The sequence below is a fragment of the Lactuca virosa genome, chromosome 6 (assembly GCF_052849685.1).
Source record: "Lactuca virosa cultivar CGN04683 chromosome 6, Lactuca_virosa_CGN04683_v6, whole genome shotgun sequence".
In the NCBI taxonomy this organism is placed as follows: Eukaryota; Viridiplantae; Streptophyta; class Magnoliopsida; order Asterales; family Asteraceae; genus Lactuca; species Lactuca virosa.
The window spans coordinates 69,603,115-69,628,310 of NC_136431.1; the positions used below are offsets into that span (position 1 = coordinate 69,603,115).

The 25,196-nt window shown below is 39.7% G+C and overlaps 1 protein-coding gene across 1 annotated transcript; it reads right to left on the bottom strand.

Moving 5' to 3' along the window:
• Positions 1 to 158: 158 nt before the first annotated feature.
• On the bottom strand, positions 159 to 9,433 carry LOC145121615 (uncharacterized). The gene is made up of 3 exons (XM_079057333.1): positions 9,227 to 9,433; positions 8,256 to 9,137; positions 159 to 314 (listed from the first exon to the last, which is right to left on the bottom strand). The coding sequence occupies exons 1-3, from the start codon at positions 9,431 to 9,433 to the stop codon at positions 159 to 161; spliced, it is 1,245 nt and encodes a 414-aa protein (XP_078913459.1).
• Positions 9,434 to 25,196: the final 15,763 nt, after the last annotated feature.

A 25,196-nucleotide genomic window follows, 5' to 3' on the forward strand; every position in this document is an offset into this window, starting at 1 on the left:
TGAGATAGGGTAGATCATACATGCATCCAAAAGCTTCATGATTTCTTTCTTTACAACCTCCATCATGGGTGGATTGAATCTCCTCTGCGCCTCTCGAGTTGGTTTGAAGTCTTCCTCCATGAGAATCTTATGCATACACAAGGAAGGGCTGAACCCTTTTATATATCAGCAATCGTCCACCCAATAGCTTTCTTATACTTTTTCAACAAGGTCACCAACTCATCTTCTTCTGCAATAGACAGCTTGTTGGAAATTATCACCGGTAATGTCTTTTCCTCTCCAAGATAGGCATACTTGAGATGGCCGGGGAGAGCCTGATGGGTTTTGAGCATTATAACACTTCCTAAGTGTACATGCAACCCTAATAACCTTGGATCTATGTTTGTCTAATTATCATGCAAAGTTGAATTCCAAGATTATATTCCTATCTAGCATACATGGGGAACATTTTTAACTTGAATGAAAGATAGAATAACTTACCTTGTTGTTGGTTATGATCCTTGAAACCTTGTGAGCCTAGCACCCCAAGTGTGATGCCTCAAATGCTTCACACAACACCAAATGCAAAGGAGTAAACTTTGAGAGAATCTTACACTTGCAAAATCGGCTCTAGCCCTCTTGTTTCTTAGTGTCGCCAATTTTGGGGAGAACACCTTTGTTTATATAGTGTGTTGCATTAGGTAAACCCTAATGTAACATGACTCTTCATTTCATGATCCATGGGTTAACTCCATGGAGCATCCTATGAGTGGAACCCAACTTGATAATCCATGGAGCCTCTTAGCCCACTATATAAGATATGGAAGATTTACATCATCTACCCATATATTTAATTAGTTATCTTTTGATCACTTAATTAATTCTAAATTAATTCTTGATCAAACTAATTAAATAATATTATTAATATATTAGAATTTATAATATATTAATAAACCATAAGTGTTATTTCTCTCATTTTAGTTTATCCAATTGCATGGTGCCATGCAACCCAAATGGACCATGTCGGGTCGGGTCAAGTACATACCAGAAATAGTTATGGACTTAGACACCTTATCCAACAGTCTCCCCCTTGGATAAGTCTAATAACTATAACCGCAATACTTCAAGAACCGATCGGCAATCGTAGCTCTTTCAAGGTCTCTCGGAACTGAGAAGATGATGATACGCCATTTAAGATAAGTGATCATATAATCCTCTGTTTTAGATATCAGCCGGACAAATACATGGAACAATGTCTTACTTATTGTCCAGCAGTTTGTTTCCCGATTTCCGATTTGTTTGATAAAGAACTTAATTGAACACATCAACTTAGTTCTGATCGGGCCCGGTACATAGGTCAAAACAAAATCATCGAGGGGCCCAGATATCAGCTTCTAATCCAAGAAGGAACAGATAAACTTTGACTCATATGTTTGTTCTACTACTCATTGAATTATACACAAGAGCATGTTTTATAACATCGAGTTACCAATGCGTTTTCGTACAATCAATGCATAACCAACTCATAAGTAACAAATCATATACCTAGGTTTGAAGACTTATATGATATTACCGTCTCACGATCACTTGAGATAAATTCCATGAAGTGATTCCAGTGAGCGTGGGTTGAGTCCAATGCTCAGAACTTATGAGCACTCATGAGTGTTGTAGACATGTCCAACAACTTAGACCTCTGCAACCAATCATGACAGTCTTGATTCATACCTACTTCCGACATATGACCGACTGTGGAGGTTTGAATAATATGATATACCAAACATAATTATTCAGGAAGTCAAAACATGCAAAAGAAATATAGTAAACGATCGACAAGAGATAGCAACACTTTACTCGTAAATAAAACACCTTTTATTCATCATCTAATGTCAATTACACTTTACAAATTTCAAGGTTATCTAACTAGTAAATCTAATATCATCCTTCAGCCCTATGCTCCGCGCATGCTGGAGATGCTTAACCCAAGTCAGTCCCTTCGTGAGGGGATCTGCTGGATTCTCATCCCATGATACCCTCTTTGCCACGAGGAGTCCTTCTTCTATTCGATGTCTGATGAAATGGTATTTTCTGTCGATGTGTTTGGATCTCCCGTGATCCCTTGGTTCCTTTGCTAAGGCAACTGCACTTTCACTATCACAGAAAATTTCCATTGGCTCTTTAATAGATGGTATCACTCCAAGGTCTCCAATGAAGCTCTTCAGCCATATCGCTTCCTTTGCTGCCTCGCTAGCTGCTATATACTCTGATTCGCAAGTTGAATTAGCCAATGTCTCTTGCTTGGAACTCTTCCAAGAAATTGCTCCTCCGTTTAAGGTAAAGACCCAGCCTGACTGAGAGCGGAAATTATCCCTATCAGTCTGAAAGCTAGCATCACTATACCCTACAACTCTCAAGTCTTCACTCCCACCGAGGGTAAGGACCCAGTCCTTAGTCCTCCGTAGGTACTTGAGGATATTCTTTACCGCAGTCCAGTGTGCCTTGCCAGGGTTCCCCTGATACCTGCTAACCATGCTCAAAGCAAAGGATACATCAGATCGAGTACACGTCATAGCATACATGATCGATCCTACAGCCGAAGCATAAGGTATTCGACTCATTTCTGCTATCTCAGCCTCAGTACTAGGGCTTTGTGTTTTACTCAATCTGGCGTTACTCTGGATGGGTAACTCTCCTTTCTTGGAGTCCTGCATGCCGAATCTCTTCAGCACCTTATCCAAGTAGGTACTCTGACTAAGTCCAATTAGCCTTTTACTCCGGTCTCTCAAGATCCTTATCCCTAGAATATAGGCAGCTTCTCCTAGGTCCTTCATATAGAAACACTTCCGAAGCCAGGACTTAACTTCCTGCAGAGTTGGGATGTCATTTCCTATGAGTAGTATGTCATCCACATACAATACCAAAAAGCTAACTATACTCCCACTAGCCTTGACATATACACAAGATTCATCTTCACTCCTAGAAAAGCAAAATTCTTTGACTTTCTCATCAAACCAAAGATTCCATCTACGAGGTGCTTGCTTTAACCCATAAATGGATTTCTCAAGCTTAAACACTCTATTAGGGTACTCTATATTGACAAAACCCTCTGGCTGACTCATGTAAACATCCTCAGCCAACTTTCCATTAAGGAAAGTGGTTTTGACATCTATTTGCCATATTTCATAGTCATGAAATGCAGCTATGGCTAACAGAACCCTAATAGACTTAATCTTGGCCACTGGAGAAAAGGACTCATCATAATCAACTCCCGGAGTTTGTGAGAAACCCTTTGCAACCAGTCGTGCCTTATAAGTGTGTACATTACCATCCATGTCAGTCTTCTTCTTGAAGATCCATTTGCACCCTACAGTCTTACGACCTGGTACATTCTCAACCAAGTTCCAAACTTGGTTGTCATACATGGACTGTATCTCGCTGTCCATTGCCTCTTTCCACTTGGCTGACTCAGGGCCTGCCATGGCTTCCGCGTAACTGTTAGGTTCATCCATACCTATCAGTGTCTCATCACTGATAAGTGTATCACCTTTCGCAGTAATATGGAATCCATAGTAATGCTCAGGTGCATTCCTAACCCTTGTGGAACGCCTCAGAGGTACAGACTTGTCAATTGGCTTAACAGGAGTTTCCTCCTCAAGTTGAGTGCTAGGGTTTGAAGTTCCTTCACCACTTGACTCTTGAATTTCTTCAAGGTCAACTTGCCTCCCACTGTCTCCTTGGCTTATGAACTCTCTCTCTCGAAAGAAAGCCCTCCTAGCTACAAAGACCACATTCTCACTAGGTCTGTAGAAGAGGTAACCAAAGGATTTATGTGGGTAGCCGATGAAAATACACCTCTCACTTCGAGGTTCGAGCTTATCATGAGTCTCGTGTCTCACGAAAGCCTCGCAACCCCAAATCTTAATGTGGTCTAGTTTGGGTACTTTACCAGTCCACATCTCATGAGGAGTTTTGGGAACTTTCTTTGTGGGGACTAGATTAAGGATATGAGCGGCAGTCTCTAAGGCATACCCCCAAAATGAGATTGGTAGCGAAGCTCGACTCATCATGGAACGAACCATATCCAACAAGGTTCAATTACGCCTCTCAGCTACACCATTCAACTGCGGTGTCCTGGGAGGTGTCAATTGTGAGACAATCCCACATTCCCTAAGATAGTCGAGGAACTCTGAACTAAGATACTCACCACCTCGATCGGATCGAAGCATCTTAATGTTCCTGCCCAATTGATTCTCGACTTCCTGTTTAAACTCTTTAAACCTCTCAAAAGTCTCTGACTTATGCTTGATTAAGTAGACATATCCATATCTACTATAATCATCAGTAAAAGTCAAATAATAACGATTAGCATCCCTTGTGGTATGTTTGAAGGGCCCATACACATCCGTGTGTATAAGATCCAACAAACCTTCACCCCTCTCACAAGAACCTGTGAAGGGTGACCTTGTCATTTTTCCAAGTAAGCATGATTCGCAACTATCATCTGACTTTAGGTCAAATGACTCCAAGACCCCATCCTTTTGGAGTTGGCCTATGCATTTCTTGCTTATATGTCCAAGACGATAATGCCATAATGATGCTTTATCCAAGTTATTATCATTAACAGAATCAATACACAATACATTATTTCCTAAGTTATCAACCACAGATACAGTTTCATACACACCATCACAAGGTAATGCTTTAAAATAAAGAACATTATTAAAGAAAGCATTAATCGAACCAACTTCGTTATCAAATGAAAAGGTGAAACCTTGTTTATACATTGCATGAAAGGAAATAATATTTCTTGCCATTTCTGGCGAATAACAACATTTATTCAAATCTAAACTAAACCCACTACTTAGCGATAAAGTATAAACTCCAATCTTGGTGACAGGTAAAGCTTTCCTATTCCCCATGATTAAGTTTATTCTTCCATGCTCCACATTCTCACTTTTTCTTAGTCCCTGCAAATCAGAACAGATATGAATACCACAACCGGTATCAAGGACCCAAGAGTTAGAATGGGGTGAGTTATTAGATAAGATAGTGTAAATACCTGGATGGTTGGGTTTAACTTTCCCATCCTTCACATCTTGCTGGTACTTTGGGCAGTTCCGCTTCCAATGTGACTTTTCATGGCAATAGAAGCATTCAGCCTCTTTTGGGTCAGAAGAAGGAGTGACGAAACCTTTCTTGGTTCCACTTGAAGAAGAGCCATCAAGGGTCCTAGCCTTGGTACCCTTCGAAGAGCTCCTCCTCTTCTTCCCTCGACCTTTCCCGATTGCCAAAACCGGGGCGGAGTTTGGAGTAGGAGTGTTAACAACCGACTTACCCTTAAGACCTGTTTCTGCGGTCTTGAGGAGTCCCTGAAGTTTGCTGAGTGTGACCTCTTCCTTATTCATGTGATATGTCATGCGGAATTGATCATAGCACGATGGTAAGGAGTGCAAAATGATATCTATTGCAAGCTCCTCAGGGAAGTTCACATTAAGCTTCAGCAACCGATCCACATACCTTTGTATTTTCTGCATGTGGCTCATGACGGATTCCCCGTCCTTCATCATGGTTGTTAGGATAGAGCATATGATTTCATACCTCTCTTGTCGTGCACTTTGATGGTATCTTTCCATCGGATCTTGGTGCATTTCAAAAGGGTAGAAGTCCTCATAGGACTTTTGGAGTTCCGCTGTCATGGTGGCCAACATGATGCATGCCACTTTTGTAGCATCCCTTTCATGTGCCCGGAAGTCAGCGATCTCCTGGGGAGTTGCAGTGGTCTCATCAATCTCCTTAAGCTCCTTGTCAAGGACATATTCTTTGTCCTCGTAGCGGGTAATCATCCTGATGTTTCTGATCCATTCATTGAAGTTGGATCCATCAAAAGTAACTTTCCCACACAAGTTCATAAGGGTAAAGGAGCCATTAGGATTAGAGCCAGAAGCAGCATTGTTTGAAGACATCTTAAAGAAGAGAACAAGATTAGTTTAGATATTAAGAGAGTCCTTAATAAAACACCCAAATGTAATATTAAGGCTAGGATCCAATCACAATATATTATAACTTAGAAGAGGTATGCCGTAATCCAAGCTATAACATATTTGAAAGGTAGGTGAATGACGATTCACCAATTTCCACCATGAAAAACGAAATATAGAAATTAGGGTTTTAATTGGTTCTTAGAAATTCCTAGATTCTTTTGAGATTCAATGAACTTTTCAAAGGCATGTTTCAATCTCGAGTGTGCCCTCCAAGTTTTGTGACTGGGATACCGAGGATCACAAAACAAGGTGTGAAGTAACCATGCAAATCACTTGGTACACTTAATGTTTATTACTCAATCGATGTGCCGGTTAACCACACGAGCTCCACCGACCTATAATAAACTTTAAGTCACCCTTTACCTTCCTTGTTAAGTCCAAGTTAGTGTGCCAGTTAACCACACGAGCTCCACTAACGACTTAAACAAAGTGTAAAGTGTAATTTCATGGATTAGCACCTTATTCACATTTTCCTAAAGTAACTAAGATTGAGAATTTAATAAAAGCATTTAGTTACTTTATAATATTCATCATACTTTTAATGGATTAGCACCTTATTCACCCGTTCGGCTAACGAACCTCCACCGATCAAGGAAGCGGTGGGTGAGAGTGGACACCCATTAAGTTGCCCTTTTATAGGCAACAACCTTATACCCCCCTTATAGACCGGCTTCGTGAATGAGGCGTACTAGCGGTAAGACGACTTGATCTTATACATATATATATTAGTAACTTATAATATTATAAAGTGTAAGGGTTGAATTTTAACTTTTAAGATTCTAAGGGTTGGAACAAAAGTTTTAATCAAGACTTTACTTGTTCCAAAACTTGAGGGCAAGTTTTGTAAACTTCCAAAACTTTTCATTTCTTGTGAATTAATTGAGTAATAAAAATGAGTAATAAAAACTTGAGGAATTTTAACTTATGAATTAATTGAGTAATAAAAATGAAGACTCTTCATTTTTATAACTCTTGTGTTCTTTTAATGGCATTAATAAAAGTGAGACTTTTGGTTTTCCATAACTTGAGGACAAGTTATGGACTCCATTAAAACACATTATGATCATGAATTAAACTACCATGAAGGTTACAAACAATTCCTATGATCATCTAATCTTCATAAGTTCAAGAACATGAATATGAACACTTTCAAGAATCAAAAATTACACTTAAAAAAACTTGTAATTTTGATAATTGCCATTGTAAATGGAATAGCATAAACATTACACCATCTAAGACAAGTTTTAAAACACTAAAACAGTTTAGGGTAATGTTTCTAGTCCATTTCTAGCAACAAATGTCGAAATTCTGAAAACTGCAGCCTCTACTCGTCGAGTGCAAGAACAGACTCGACGAGTAACTTGCATTTGTTCATGGACTCGTCGAGTCTCCCCATGGACTCGGCGAGTTCATACCAGCAGAAAACAGAAAAACGATTTTTTCAAGCAGTTGGCACAAAAAAAACAACAAACAAGCCTAGGCTCTGATACCACTGATGGGTTTTGAGCATTCTAACACTTCCTAAGTGTACATGTAACCCTAATAACCTTGGATCTATGTTTGTCTAATTATCATGAAAAGTTGAATTCCAAGGTTATATTCCTATCTAGCATACATGGGGAACATTTTTAACTTGAATGAAAGATAGAATAACTTACCTTGTTGTTGATTATGATCCTTGAAACCTTGTGAGCCTAGCACCCCAAGTGTGATGCCTCAAATGCTTCACACAACACCAAATGCAAAGGAGTAAACTTTGAGAGAATCTTACACTTGCAAAATCGGCTCTAGCCCTCTTGTTTCTTAGTGTCGCCGATTTTGGGGAGAACGCCTTTGTTTATATAGTGTGTTGCATTAGGTAAACCCTAATGTAACATGACTCTTCATTTCATGATCCATGGGTTAAGTCCATGGAGCATCCATGGAGCATCCTATGGGTGGAACCCAACTTGATAATCCATGGAGCCTCTTAGCCCACTATATAAGATATGGAAGATTTACATAATCTACCCATATATTTAATTAATTATCTTTTGATCACTTAATTAATTCTAAATTAATTCTTGATCAAACTAATTAAATAATATTATTAATATATTAGAACTTATAATATATTAATAAACCATAAGTGTTATTTCTCTCATTTTAGTTTATTCAATTGCATGGTGCCATGCAACCCAAATGGACCATGTCGGGTCGGGTCAAGTACATACCAGAAATAGTTATGGACTTAGACACCTTATCCAACAGAGCCTTCAACTCAAGAGTCGGTGGTTGTACTATAGAGGGGAGAGGTTTTGGATTGGAACTTTTTAGCTTCATGTGGGGTGGTTCAACTCTCATGGGTTGTGCTTTTTCCAAGGAATTGATTACTTCAATCAATTCATCCTCCAATGTGTACTTGTCAGCCAAATTCTTAATCCCTGTCTCATCAAAGTGTTTGCTCAAGATGGTGGTTAGCACATCTTGGCTTGACATCTCAAAGCAATCATTAGTACATGTATCAATAACATCTATGAAGTTTAAAGAATGAATATCACTAGGATAACGCATGGCTTCAAAGATATTAAAGTTAATCACCTCACCATCGAACTCCATGGACAAAGTACCATTGGCTACATCTATTTTTGTTTTTGCGGTACTCATAAAAGGTCTCCCCAAAAGGATGGAGTTCAATTGTGGGGTGTTTTCATCACCCATATCCAAAAAATAAAAGTCAGCGGGAAATACAAGGTCATTAACTTGCACTAACACGTCCTCCAATACACCTTTCGGGTGTACCAAAGACCGGTCGGCAAGTTGAATGATAACTCCGGTTTTTGATAAAGGACCAATTCCCATTGTCTTATAGCTTGAATAGCGTAAAACATTGATTGCTGCTCCAAGATCAAGCATGGCACGTGGTAGAAAAAGGTTACCCATTTTACAAGGAACCGTGAAAACACCCGGGTCCTTGCATTTTTTTGGTAGCCGTTTTTGTAACACGGCTGAGACATTTTCACCAACTTTCATAGTTTGATTTCCTTTAAGCTTTTTCTTAGATGTGAAAAGTTCCTTGAGGAACTTAGCATATCTAGGAATCTGTGTAATAGCATCTAGAAGAGGGATATTGATTTCAACCTTCAGAAACATAGCCATGATTTCATCATCTTCCCGTTCTCTTTTGGTGCTTGTAACCTTGAAGGAAATGGAGCTAGTGTGACTTTCACCTCGGTCTCTATGGGCTTCTTTGACTTGGAAGTACTTTTCCTTTCCTCTTCTTTGATAGCTTCTTCTACCTCTATCTCTTTCTCTTCCTCTTCTTCATCCGGCATCCTTAGACCTTCATAGCTTTTCCCACCTCTTAAAGTAATGGCACAAGCATTGTGTTTCGGGTTCTTCTCCGTTTGAGATGGTAGCTTGCCTTGTGATTCCATCTTACTTACGGATTGAGAAAGTGGTGACACTTGTTGCTCCAGGCTTTTTATGCTTGCCTTGGTTTCTTGTTGGAAGCTTTGAGTGCTTGTGGCAAGGCTTTTGACAATATCTTCTAGTGACATGCTTGAAGAACCTACTTTTGGAGGTGGTTGTTATGGATGCCTTGGCTGGTAATTTTGAGGTTGGAAGGGTGGTCTTTTTGTTGATTTTGAGGAAATGGTGGTCTTTGCTGGTATTGATGTGATTGATTTGACTGATAATTTCCTTGTCGATTTCTCCCCAACCCTGATTATTGTTCCATCTCTGATCACCTCGTGGTTGCTCATAACCTCTCTGATTTGACCCGGAATAGCCTCCCATGACTTTTGCTTCTTCATAATCTTCCTCTTGAAGTTGTGGGCACATATCAGTTGGATGCCCCACTTGAGTGCAAATACCGAATGGGCGGGGTGTGGGCTGCACACCTTTGTCTTTGGCCAACATCATTACTACTTTTGTGAGCTCGGACAATTGACCTTCAATATGAGGAGTTTGAACTTCCTTTACACCTCGGGGTGCATCCGTGTACCATTCTTCATCATGGCTTGAATGTTTGGAATCTTCAATCATGTTATAGATTAGATTGCGGATTTCGGTTGGAGTCTTATCGGGTAAAGATCCGTCACTAGAAGCATTGAGAAGTCTTATTTCCATTGGGGTCATGCCTTCAATGAAGTACTGTAGGAGCTGATACTCGGTAATCCCGTGCTTTGGACAACGGGCACATAGTTTCTTAAATCTTTCCCAATATGTGTGGAAAGCTTCTCTTTTGTGTTGCTTGATCTCGATAATTTCCCTCCGTAGGGCTGAAGCTTTCATTTCGGGAAAGTACTTATCCAAGAACAACCGTGCAAGGTCTACCCAAGTAGTCACCGTCCCCGGTGGGAGATCATAGAGCCAGTCTTTGGCTGCGTCTTGCACTGCAAAGCGGAATGCCCTAAGCTTGATCTGATCCTCCGTGACATTGTGTGGTTTCATAGCCACACATACTACATGGAACTCTGTGAGAAACTTGTGAGGATCTTCATTTTCCAGGCCCCTAAATGTTGGGAGTAAGTGAATGAGGCCGGACTTTAGTTCCAAGTTGGTGGCGGCTGGGTATATGATGCAAAGAGGTTGTTGAGTAACCTCTTGTCTTGACCATTGACGGAGAGTTTGTTCGGGTGGTGGGTTTGGAGGACCTTGATTCCCTCCAGGGTTGTCTGTCATGGCTTGAGAAGTGGGTGATGTTTCTGTAGGTGAAGTGTTTAGGATATTATGAACAGGTGAAGAGGGTGGAGTGGTATTTATGGGTGAGGATGGTTGTGGTGAGAGTGATGGGCTTTCTGTTTCTGAGGTGATACACTTGAGAGGGGTATATCCTCCCAAATGTTGATGACTGGGGGAGTAGATGATGAAGAAGTTGATGAGTTTTTGAGCATTCTAACACTTCCTAAGTGTACATCCAACCCTAATAACCTTGAATCTATGTTTTCTCTATATACATGCAAATTTCTTTTCAAGGTTATTTCCTAACTAGCATGGCATGGGGATTACATAGAACATAAAACTAGTAGAAATACATACCTTGTTGTTGCTTGGATTCCTTCGAGACTTTGTGAGCCTAGCACCCCAAATGTTGTGCCTCAAATGCTTCACACAACACCACAAGACTTGGAATAACTTGAGAGAATACTTCTAGCACTCAAAATCGGTTATGCCCTCTCTAGTAACACTAGGTCACGATTTTGCTAGCCATAGGGTTCCTTTTATAGTGTTGTCACAATTAGGGTTTACACATGAATGCCCTTAATTGTCATGACTCTTGATTTCTCATGACCCATGGGTTTGTAACTCCCATGGACTATCCATGGAGCTCCATATGGTTATAACCAAACCCATAAACCATGGATCATTAATCCACCATAAAAGAATTGATGATTGTCATAATCAACCCTATATATTTAATTAGTCTCACTTTGATCACCAAATTAATACTAGATTAATACTTGATCAATACTAATTAAATAATACTATTATTAATATATTAGAACTTATAATATATTAATAATCATAAGTGCCTTATTCTCTCATCTAGTCTATCCAAGTATTGCAATGCCATGCAACCCAAATGGACCATGCCGGGTCGGGTCAACTACATACCAAATAAAGTTATGGACTTAGACACTATATCCAACAGTCTCCCACTTGGATAAGTCTAATAACTATATTTGAAATATGACTTCAAAATCCGACTAGCAATCGTAGCTCTTTCAAAGTCTCTCGGAACTGAGATGATGATGATACACCATTTAAGATAAGTGATCATATAATCCTCTGTTCTCATGATATCAGCCGGACAAACACATGGAACATGGTCTTACTTATTGTCCAGCATTTGTTTCTCGATCTCTGATTTGTTTCGACATAGAACTAAATTGAACACATCAATTAGGTTCTGACCGGGCCCGGTACATTAGTCAAAACCAAATCATCGAGGGGCCCAGATATCGCTTCGATTTCTAGAAGGAACAGATAAACTTCGACTGATATGCTTGTACTAACTACTTGTTGAATTATTCACAAAGGCACATTTTATGACATCGAGTTACCAATGCGTTTTCGTGCAATCAATGAATAACCAACTCATAGTCAACAACTCATATCTCTAGGTTTGAAGATTTATATGATATTACCGTCTCACGATCACTCGAGATAAATTCCATGAAGTGATGCAAGTGAGCGTGGGTTGGATCCAATACTCAGCCCTTATGAGTACTCATGAATGTTGTAGCAACCATTGTATTGTCCAAAGCACTTTCAGACAAATCATACAAGCCAAATTCATGACAGTCTTAAATCAATACTTACTTCCAAAGTTTGACTGACTGTGGATGGTTTGAATAATAACATAATTATTCTGGAAGTAAAAACATGCAAAATTGAAACATAGTAAACAATCAACACAAGATAGTAACACCTTACTCATAAATAAATAACAACTTTTATTTATCATCAAATGTCAATTACATTTCACAAGTTTCAGGAATCTAATTATTGAAACTAATATCATCCTTCATCCCAATGCGCCTCGCGTGCTGTAAATGCTTAACCCTGCTCAGTCCCTTCGTGAGGGGATCTGCCGGGTTCTCATCTGATGATACCCTCTTAGCCACGAGGAGTCCTTCTTCTATTCGATGTCTGATGAAATGGTATTTTCTGTCAATGTGCCTAGATCTCCCGTGATCTCTTGGTTCCTTAGCCAAAGCAACCGCACTTTCACTGTCACAGAAAATTTCCATTGGCTCCTTTATAGCTGGTAAAACTCCAAGGTCTCCGATGAAGTTCTTTAGCCATATCGCCTCCTTAGCTGCTTCACTTGCTGCTATGTACTCTGATTCACAAGTAGAATCAGCTACTGTCTCCTGCTTGGAACTTTTCCAAGTAATTGCCCCTCAATTTAGGATAAAGACCCAGCCTGACTGAGAGCGGAAATTATCCCTATCAGTCTGGAAGCTAGCATCGCTATATCCTTCCACTCTCAAGTCATCACTGCCTCCGAGGGTAAGGACCCAATCCTTAGTCCTCCGCAGATACTTGAGAATGTTCTTTACCGCTGTCCAGTGTGCCTTGCCAGGGTTCCCTTGATATCTACTGACCATGCTCAAAGCAAAGGCCACATCAGGGCGAGTACAAGTCATAGCATACATGATCGAGCCCACAGCGGAAGCATATGGTATATGACTCATCTCAGCTATCTCAGCCTCTGTACTCGGACTCTGAGTCTTACTCAGCTTGGCATTACTTTGGACGGGTAATTCCCCTTTCTTGGATTCTTGCATGCTGAACCTCTTCAGCACCTTATCCAAGTAAGTACTTTGACTAAGTCCAATTAGTCTCTTACTCCTATCTCTCAATATCCTTATCCCTAGGATATAGGTAGCTTCCCCAAGGTCCTTCATAGCGAAACACTTCCCAAGCCAGGACTTAACCTCCTGCAAGGTTGGGACGTCGTTTCCTATGAGAAGTATGTCATCCACATACAACACCAAGAAGCTAACTATGCTCCCACTAGCCCTGACATACACACAAGACTCATCCTCACTCCTAGAAAAGCCAAACTCTTTGACTTTCTCATCAAAGCAAAGATTCCATCTGTGAGATGCTTGTTTCAATCCATAAATGGATTTATCAAGCTTACACACTCTATTAGGGTATCTTGTATCGACAAACCCCTCTGGTTGAGCCATATAAACATCCTCAGCCAACTTTCCGTTAAGGAAAGCGGTTTTGACATCCATTTGCCATATTTCATAATCATGAAATGCAGCTATGGCTAACAATACTCTAATAGACTTAATCTTAGCTACTGGTGAGAAGGTCTCATCATAGTCAACTCCCGGAGTTTGAGTAAAGCCCTTCGCAACCAGTCGCGCTTTGTAAGTATGTACCTTCCCATCCATGTCGGTCTTCTTCTTGAAGATCCATTTGCACCCAACTGTCTTACGACCTGGTACATTGTCAACCAAGTTCCAAACTTGATTGTCATACATGGACTGAATCTCGCTGTCCATAGCCTCCTTCCATTTAGCAGACTCAGGGCCTGCCATGGCTTCCTTGTAATTATTAGGTTCATCCAAATCTATTAGTGTACTATCACTAATAAATGTATCACCTTCAGTGGTGATGTGATAACCATAATAAAAATCAGGTGTGTTCCTCACCCTAGTGGAACGTCTTGGAGGTACAGACTCATCTATCGGATCAACAGGAGTTTCCTCCTCAGGTTGGTCGATAGCATTTGAGGTTCCTTCACCACTTGACTCTTGAAGCTCTTCAAGGTCAATTTGCCTCCCACTGTCCCCTTGGCTTATGAATTCTCTCTCACGAAAGACTCCTCTTCTTGCTACAAAAACCACATTATCACTGGGTCTGTAGAAGAGGTAACCAAAGGATCTTTGTGGGTAGCCGATGAAAATACACCTCTCACTTCGAGGTTCAAGCTTATCATGAGTCTCATGCCTCACGAAAGCTTCACAACCCCAAATCTTGATATGGTCCAAATTGGGAACTTTCCCAGTCCACATCTCGTGAGGTGTTTTGGCAACCTTTTTAGTAGGGACTAGATTAAGGATATGGGCGGCAGTCTCTAAGGCATACCCCCAGAAAGAGATTGGTAACGAAGCTCGACTCATCATGGAACGAACCATATCCAACAAGGTTCGATTGCGCCTCTCAGCTACACCATTCAACTGTGGTGTTCTGGGAGGTGTCAATTGTGAGACAATCCCACATTCCTTAAGATAGTCAAGGAACTCAATGCTAAGATACTCTCCTCCCCGATCGGATCGGAGCATCTTGATGTTCCTGCCCAATTGATTCTCCACTTCCTGCTTAAACTCTTTGAACTTTTCAAAGGTTTCTGACTTATGCTTGATTAAGTAAATATATCCATATCTACTGTAATCATCATTAAAAGTCACATAATAGCGATTAGCATCCCTTGTAGCAACTCTGAAGGGCCCACACACATCCGTGTGTACAAGGTCCAACAAACCTTCACCCCTATCACAAGTACCTGTGAAGGGTGACTTTGTCATTTTTCCAAGTAAACAAGACTCGCAACTATCATCTGACTTGAGGTCAAATGATTCCAAGATTCCAGCCTTTTGGAGTTGGCCTATGCGCTTCTTGTTAACATGTCCAAGACGACAATGCCACAAGGATGCTTTATCCAAGCTATCTGAAGAATCAATATACAACACATTATTTCCTAGATTGTCTACAACATTCACGGCTTCATATACACCATCACAAGGTAATGCTTTAAAGTAAAATACATCATTGTAATAAACATTAACAACACCATTTTTATTATCAAATGAAAATGAAAAACCTTGTTTGTACAAGCCATGAAAAGAAATAATATTTCTCGCCATTTCGGGCGAGTAACAACACTTATTCAAATCTAACATTAACCCATTATTAAGAAATAAAGAATAAACTCCTATCTTGGTAACAGGTGATGCTTTCCTGTTGCCCATGACTAAGTTTATCTTCCCGTGCTCCACTTGCTCACTTCTTCTTAGTGCCTGCAAATCAGTACAAATGTGAATACCACAACCTGTATCAAGCACCCAAGAATTAGCATTAGATGAGTTATTAGACAATATTGTGTAAATACCTGCATGGGTGGGTTTAACCTTCCCATCCTTTACATCTTGCAAATATTTAGGGCAGCTTCGCTTGAAGTGTCCCTTATCCTGGCAATAGAAGCATTGTGCTTCCTTTGGGTTTGAAGAAGGAGTAATGGGACATTTCTTTGTCCCACTTGAAGAGGAACCATCAAGAGTCTTACCCTTGGTACCCTTCGAAGGGCTTTTCCTCTTCTTACCCTTTCCCTGCCCAATAGCCAGAACAGGGGCTGTTGAAGGAGTAGAAGTAGCAACCGCTTTACCCTTAAGGCCATTTTCAGCTGTCCTTAAGAGTCCTTGAAGTTTGCTAAGTGTGACTTCCTCCTTGTTCATATGATAAGTCATACGAAACTGATCATAACTTGGAGGTAAGGAATGGAGAATGATGTCAATCGCCATTTCCTCAGGAAAGTCAACATTTAGCTTCAGCAACCGGTCAACGAACCTTTCCATCTTCTGCAAGTGACCGGTGATGGGTTCACCATCCTTCATCCTTGCGGTTATGATGGAGGAGATGATTTCATACCTCTCCTGACGCGTTCTCTGATGGTACCTTTCCATCAGATCCAGGTGCATCTCATAGGGGTAGAAATCTTCATAGGATTTTTGAAGTTCAGGAGTCATGGTGGCCATCATGATGCATGCTACTTTAGTAGCATCCTTTTCATGTGCAACAAACCCCGCAAACTCTTCAGGAGTAGCAGTGGCTTCATTCACAACCTTAAGCTCCCTATCGAGGACATATTCTTTGTCCTCATAGCGGGTAATCATTCTGATGTTTCTGATCCACTCATTGAAATTGGATCCATCAAAGATGACCTTACCACACAAGTTCATAAGGGAAAAGGAGCCTGTTGGGTTTGAGCCAGAAACATTGTTGGAAGACATCTGAAAGGAAAGAAAGACAAGTTTCATTAGATTAGGAATCCTTAATAATTCGCCCAAATGAAATATTAAGGCTAGGATCCAACAAACTATTTATAGTTGGAAGAGGGATGTCGTAATCCATACTATAAAATATTTGAAGGTAGGTAAATGACGAATTACCAATTTCCACCATAAGAACGAAATATTTTATTATTAGGTTTTATTGGTTTTGAAACTCCTAGATCTTTTGAGATACATTGAACTTTTCAATGGCATGTTTGAATCTCGATTGTGCCCTCTCAAGTTTGTGACTGGGATGCCGAGGATCACAAACAAGGTGTGAATAACCATACAAATTGACTTGGTACCCTCAACAATATTACCTAATCGATGTGCCGGTTAACCACACACGCTCCACCGATCTATAATAAGGTCAAGTTACCCTTTGCCACTCTTACTAGTCCATGTTAGTGTGTCGGTTAACCACACACGCTCCACTAACGACTTGGTAAGGTACAAAGTGTAATTTTATGGGCTAGCACCAATTTCACATTTTCCTAAAGTAACTAAGATTGAGAATTTATAATGTATAGTTACTTTATAATTCATTATACTTTTAACGAGTATTTAAAGTCGTATCCTACCCGTTCGGCTAACGACCCTCCACCGATCAAGGAAGCGGTGGGTGAGAGTGGACACCCATTAAGTCACCATTTTATAGGCAACAACCTTATACCCCCCTTATAGACCGGCTTCGTGAATGAGGCCTACTAACGGTAAGAATGACATATTCTTATACATATCTATATAATAAAATTATAATAATAGTATAAGTGTTGCTTTTTAAACCTTTTAAAAATCTAAGGTTTAATTTGGAATTAAAGTATTAAAGTGTAAGACTTTTCAAATTCCAAAACTTGAGGGGAAGATTTGAAACTATTCCAAGTCTCTTCAATTTGTAACTTATGAGTTTTAATGGTTCATAAAAAGAAGACTCTTCATTTTATGAAACCTCTTTAGTTCTTTAATCATAATTAAAAGAAGTGACTTTTGGTTATCCATAACTTGAGGACAAGTTATGGACACCATCATAGCCATTAAGATCATGAATTAAACACACATGGAGGTTACACATAATTCCTATGATCTTCTAAACTCATATGAACACAAATTCATGTCAAGCAATTTCAAGAAAATCATATAAACATATACAATACTTGAAAATTGATAAAAGTCATGTGAAATGGGTTAACATAATCATTATCATTTTGAAAAACAGATTTTACAAGTCCAAAACAGATTGGGATAATGATCTTAATCCATTTCCAGCAACAAAACTCGAAAAAACTGCCCAGCACGCTCCTACTCGCCGAGTGCATTATTCTACTCGTCGAGTAGGATGAATTTGTTCATGGACTCGGCGAGTCCTCCCCATGGACTCGGCGAGTCCAGTCGTCAGAGTGCAGAATTTTCGATTTTTAAGCAGTTTTGCAACAAGTATACATAAAACAGTCCTAGGCTCTGATACCACTGATGGGTTTTTGAGCATTCTAACACTTCCTAAGTGTACATGCAACCCTAATAACCTTGAATCTATGTTTTCTCTATATACATGCAAATTTCTTTTCAAGGTTATTTCCTAACTAGCATGGGATGGGGATTACATAGAACATAAAACTAGTAGAAATACATACCTTGTTGTTGCTTGGATTCCTTCGAGACTTTGTGAGCCTAGCACCCTAAATGTTGTGCCTCAAATGCTTCACACAACACCACAAGACTTGGATTAACTTGAGAGAATACTTCTAGCACTCAAAATCGGTTATGCCCTCTCTAGTAACACTAGGTCACGATTTTGCTAGCCATAGGGTTCCTTTTATAGTGTTGTCACAATTAGGGTTTACACATGAATGCCCTTAATTGTCATGACTCTTGATTTCTCATGACCCATGGGTTTGTAACTCCCATGGACTATCAATGGAGCTCCATATGGTTATAACCAAACCCATAAACCATGGATCATTAATCCACCATAAAAGAATTGATGATTGTCATAATCAACCCTATATATTTAATTAGTCTCACTTTGATCACCAAATTAATACTAGATTAATACTTGATCAATACTAATTAAATAATACTATTATTAATATATTAGAACTTATAATATATTAATAATCATAAGTGCCTTATTCTCTCATCTAGTCTATCCAAGTATTGCAATGCCATGCAACCCAAATGGACAATGCCGGGTCGGGTCAAGTACATACCAAATAAAGTTATGGACTTAGACACTATATCCAACAGAAGTACCGGAAACCGGTTGCCTCTTACGAAGCTTGGCTTGCTTCCTTAACTTCTTTGCTATCCTTTCTATCTCCGAGTCAATTGGCAGTGGTGTACCTGTACGAAAAGATCTAGGCATAAACAATTAGTAACACCGTGTCCCCGACAACGACGCCAATTTGTTAGGCGTGTCAGACCCAACAAATAATAGGGGTACGATATACTCCAAAATAACACTACTATATTGCACTAAAAGGTAGTACAAGGCAAGTAGGATCGATCCACAGAGACACGGGACAATCAGTCTATACCTGTTTTGCGTAAGGTATTTGTTCACAAAAGATTAAGAGGGGGGTTTTGAATGTAATGATTAAACAAACAAATTTAAAACACGGGTAAACAACCAAACGAATGAATTAAGTTCAGATATTTGTAAGGACTCCAACTTCATGTATGACAATCCAGCAATGTGAATCAAAGATGACAAGACATTTGTTTCATTCTATCTAAGTTAGTACTTAAAAGTGTTAACAAGCTCTAACACTTTCCATTCACCACATTAATCAATCAAAACAAGCTCTTTGATTAATCCTAACCTTGCTAACCTAATCTAAACAAGCTCTTATAATTAGATTAAAAGATTGCATTAAGCTTATTGTGAATGTTCCCAACCACACCCAATACTCCTCACAAGCTCGGGAGCGTAAGAATGTGTGAAAAGATTTACACTAAATTCATTCATAAGGAATCAATTTAATGCTTGTTACTTAGTTCAATTCACAAAACAATTACGGATTTTGCAAAATGAATAACTTGAATGACCTAACCCTAATTCAAATGGCCAATAAGAATCATTATTAGAATTAAACATTCGATTGAAATAAAATCAGTTTCACTAGTTAGAAATTAAACACAAACATCAGGTCATATGATTTGATTCACAACCAAAAAGTCAAAACATGAAATTGGAGAAGTTAGGGTTCTAGCCACACATGGCTAGAACTAAATTAACAAGTTTAAAAGATGAAATTAAGTGCTAAAGTGCTTACAAAGAAGAAATTAAAATGTTTCCCAATGATTAACGGACAAACCCTTGCTAAAACCCTTCAATTCTCCTCTCCAAAAATGCTCTGGTATGTTCTGTCCCCTCCAAAATGAACCAATTCCCGACATATGAAAAATGAAAAAAACTGCCAAAAGGCAGTTTTTAAGTCGAACACGACCCGTGTTAAAATAGAGTAAATCAACACGGGTCGTGTTGACTGAAAATATAGCCATCAACCCTCGATTCCAGCTCCAAAGTACGATGCTCAAAAGTGTTCATCTCGGCCAACACGCCCCGTGTCTGATTTCTAGGCCAAACCCAACACGCCCCGTGTAGCCCTCTGACTCTGAATCCAAACTTGATTTTCTCAATTCTTCCGTTCTACGCCCTATCATCCCGCAATCATCACCAATGCTCCCCGGCACCTCCAAAAGCGCGCTCCAACCTCCGGTTTACCTGAAAGAGACATGAAAGTGTGCAAATAAGGTCGTTCTAGAGACTAACATGAATATGATAATAATGCAAGAATAATGAAATATAACTAAGCTAAATACATGCATAAAAGGGACTAAAAGTTGTGCAAAAAGGTGCACAAAATGCACCTAACAGATCGCTAAGGCTAAAAAGTATTTTATCGCAAACTCACTTTTTACGATTCTCGGTGACGTGCCGGTTTTGCTGAAAAACATCGACAGGTCATAACGTCTTCGTTATAACTCGAATTTCATATACTATAAATTAGTTAAGATTATTTATTGTAAATAATATTCTATCAAAAAATTCATTTTTGACGCTTATTGTCACCAAATGCACTAGCCCGAATCTGCGGGTGTTACAATTATCTCCCCCTTAGTATGATTACGTACCGGAATCATCAACGAAATAGGGCTTGCATAATGACTCCATACGTTATATCTTCATCCTAGGTAATGAATGTAACTTCCATGTTCCTTTGAATGAGTATCTAACTCTTGGACTTCTGGGCTGCAGGCGGTGCTCAATCTTGCACCCGCTCTTTATCATATGTTGGACTTTGAATCGTAACCTTCGAGTTACAAAATCGATCCTTATTGGAGACTCCTTCTTCTTCATAAACAAACTTAACTTAATAGAAGTTCTTTACTTCAATTATCATGACAGACCGATGGGTCATGTTCTAATGACCTCATGCCGTATGATGCAATGCTTAGACTGGTCTCTTAGAGTCAAATTCCATAATGGAATATACCTTCCTTCAAGTTCTAATGTGATATAATCACGTTCTAGCATGGAGCACTTCTAGCTACAAGCTTCTTTTCTTTAACGGTGATCGCGATACTTCTATTGATCGCTTCGATTATCTTTCACTTTAATCTTTTGGCTTAAGTCAGGTGCTATAGCGAACTTGGTTCTCTGATCCACGTAACATACTCATCTTAGTCGGACTCGATTTGATATGAACACTAGGTTCGGAATAATTATTATCTTTTTAGTCATTACCGAAACGATGGTAACGACATATATGAATAAAACGGAATCAATTACTAGCGTCGTGGTAACCTTGTGACTTTCTCCGATCCAAGTGAGAGTCTTGTGCTTCCGGTAGTATAGGCCTCTACTACCTTTCACACCCACTCATACTCGTCCCAAGTATTGTCTCGCAGTTTTCCCAAGTCACCATACAAGAATTTCACATAGTCATTTAACGAGTCGGATAACATAACCAAGCTTTATATTATTTATTGAAATGATTACATAGGTGTTCAAGTTGAACCTATACTATGCCTCTAATACGCTATACCACACGATACTATCTGCATGGCTACCTCATATCTTGATCTTCAGATATAAGGTCCTCACTCCTGATTCCTTGTATTGTCACCTGCTTCGTCAAGGATTATCTGGAATGCTCTTGCCTTCGGCTTTGGCGGTGCATTTGGTCTTTCTGCTTCATTTTTCTTCAGGCAATCCCCAGCTATATGCCCTTCTTCGTGACATCTGAAACACACCTTCTTATTGAATGTGCACTCATTGGCGTAATACCCAGACTTTCCACACTTGAAACATGTCACCTCATCGCCATATTTTCCAAAGTGTTTCTTCTTGCACTTATCGCACCATCTTGGTTCACCTCCTCCTCCTCGTCCTCCAGACTTCAAGAATTTGATCTTCTAGTTGGACCTTGAAGATCCTTCAAACTCTCTCTTCTCGCCAACTTCAACCTTGTTGGTGGCTCTACTCTTGATCATCTCCTCAACAAAGTTAGCAGCCCAGATAGCCGCCTCAAGAGTAGGTGTTTGACGTACTGGCACAACATACTCCCATGGTAGTCCCTTCGTATACTTATCGAGTTTTCATTAGCTCGCCATGGACAATGCGTAAACCAGACTCCATTTTGTCTGTGAAGGCATTAGTATACTCATCAATGGACAGGTTGACCTTCTTCAATGTCAGAAACTGGTTATCTAGTTCCAGCATGTTTTGGGTTGAGCAGAACTTACGTTTAAAGTGGACCAAGAACTCTGCCCATGTCAGTTATAGTGGCTCATTGGGGCTTATGGTCTTCCCCAAGGTGTTCCACCAGCGAACAACACCACCTCTAAACTGACGCACTGCATAAGTGGTTTGTAGCTTGCCCTTACAACCACACGTTATGAAAGCTAGCTCCATTTCATAGATCCAGTCCATAACTCCATTTGGATCTTCTATCCCAGTAAATGTTGATGGTTTGCAAGTTGTGAAGTCTTTGTACTTGCATCCATTTCTTTCAACCCCTTCGTCTTGGTTATTTTTTCTAACTACTGGCGGTTTATCTTGGCCAACAGTTCTACTATAGTTTCCTTCTTCTGACCGACCATCATTCAGTTTAGGTTGTTCAATAGGCACAGTAGGTTCATCCCTATTCTGTTGAAGTAGACGCCTTGTCTCTTCCATCTAACGATCCAACATCATTTGTATCATTTCTTGTACTCCTACCACTGTGATTGGCTCGGGTGCAACTGCTACCTCTGGTGCAAGCTCAATTACTCGTGGTTAAGGCTGTTGGTTTCCATTATCATTTCCTAATCCACTGCGAGTTCTGACCATTTCAATCTATGCACTCTAGCAGATGTTCAGTGTACAGTGACGAGAATTAAGATAGGGAAAGCTTTATTTACGACAGACGTATAAATCTCCTTATCACTCTGAAAAGTTACATGCCAGTTCTAATACCATAATTAAACGTTTAGAAATCTGGACACATAAAATTTCCAGATCCGGTCGGCAATAGACCATAGATCCGATTAAATAATAACATACTAAAGCATATAAGGCATCTTATAACATAAATCATTTAGCACATAAAAGCAATTTAGGCATCTTCCCTAAATAAACTAGTGCACGTGTCTATTCAGGCATACTTCCTAAATTTAGCAGACACTCATCTCACAATCATTGCTTAGAATTCTAAGTTTAAGTCTATAAATTTCCTAAAATTCCTAGTTCGCTTAAACTAATTCTCTAATACAAGTTGTGACATCCCCAAATTCACGGTCATTTTAAAACTTTCATTTATGCTTATTTGAAAATCAGAGTATTCATTTTAGAGAATAATATTGCGGAATTTGTTCCCAAAAAACATGATAAACATAGTATCAAAGCATTTCCGAAGAAATGTATTTTTTTATATTAAAACTTTGGGATGTCATCGTCAATACAGAAACATAAGCATAAACATACCTTACTTTCATTTACACTAGTGATTTACATCTCCTTTAATCTCTCAGTGTAATGTATCTTCGCATTGATACTTGTTAAAGTGATGATTCCAAACTCGGGTAGCGCTTCGCTTCTAACAATTCTATTTTCCTTCGGCGAAACTAGGAGGTTTGGCTAGGAACCGGGCTCTGCTGGGGCAAAACTTCCGAGCCGAAAGCTCTTCTTCTCGGAGCCTTCTGGCGCTTCGGGACTCGGCTTTTAGCACTTGGGAAGTACTAAGGGTTGGGAAGGGTTTAGAGAGAAGTTAGAGAGAGAGAGAGAGAGAGAGAGAAAGGCTAAGGTGTGAAAAAAATGAGTGAACCTCGCATGCTATTTATAGGAGGCTGAACCTCGGTTACGTTGGGCGTTCCTCGGAGGTACATTGCGTGTACCCAGTACGCTGTGTATATGAGGGCTACGCTCCGCGTACAAGGAGACACGTGTTGCGATCCGAAGCGAGGCCTTGGGGAGCAAGCAAAGGCCGAGATTTGGCCACGTCACCCTCCTCGCAACAGCTAATTCCCGACTTCTAAATTCCATAACTTTCGCATACGAGCTCCGTTTTCAACGTTCTTTGTATCCACGCGTAGGTGGCGACGTACTATACAACTTCGTTTAGACTCCGTCGGCTAATTTTGGCTTTATTTTCAAGTTATATTTTAACAGGTGTAGACATGTAAAGTCTGTTAAAAATTTATAACTTTGTCATCCGACGTCTGTTTTCATCTGTCCTTATATCGTTGAGTTTTTTTAACGAGATCTTCATTTCTCATTTAGATTGTGTCGGCTAAAAATCAGTCGATCTAAAATTCGAATTTCGGGTTGTTCACTGCTATGCTAAGTCTTAGAAAAATCATAACTTCCTCATACGAAGTCAGATTTGGACTTTCTTTTTATGTACGCTCTCGGTTTAATGTATAATACGACTTTCATTTATATTGCTAAGGCTAAAAAGTATTTTATCACAAACTCACTTTTTAAGATTCCCGATGTCGAGCCAGTTTTGCCGAAAAATTTCGACAGGTAATAACTTGTTCGTTATAACTCAGATTTCAACGTTCTTTATATGTATGGAACCCTTGTGACATATACTATAAATTAGTTAAGATTAACTATTCTGAATAATCTTCTATCAAAAAGTCATTTTTGATGCTTATTGTCTTTAAATTGACTAGCCTGAATCTACTGGTGTTACACCAGACTCTCTACCCGACACGTCGACATGGCACAACGTGGGTGTGACACATGGTGCCATGAAAATTGGACACATGACATTGCTCTAGAAGGCGTATGGTGGGCTAATTAGAATTGAACACGTGGTAACGCATGACTAGAGCAACGTTGACCAAGCGCGGCAAGCCTAAGGACTTGGGGTGCAGCACGCCCCTCTGTGTGGTCTATATATAGTGGCCAAACTCATCTATCTCATTTAGTCACACACTTTTCCTTCCAATTTTCTCTGGAGAACTTCTCTCTGAAGTTCTGATTTTTCTGAGTCTTTGAAGCTCTTTAGCAAGGCTCTAAGGTATCTAGGAGCACGAGAAAAAGGAGCTTTCGGTTTGAGAATCTGTCTGTGACTTTCCGGTTTTCGCTAGAAATCCGTGAAAGTTAAGCTGCACTTACTATGCTTTAAGT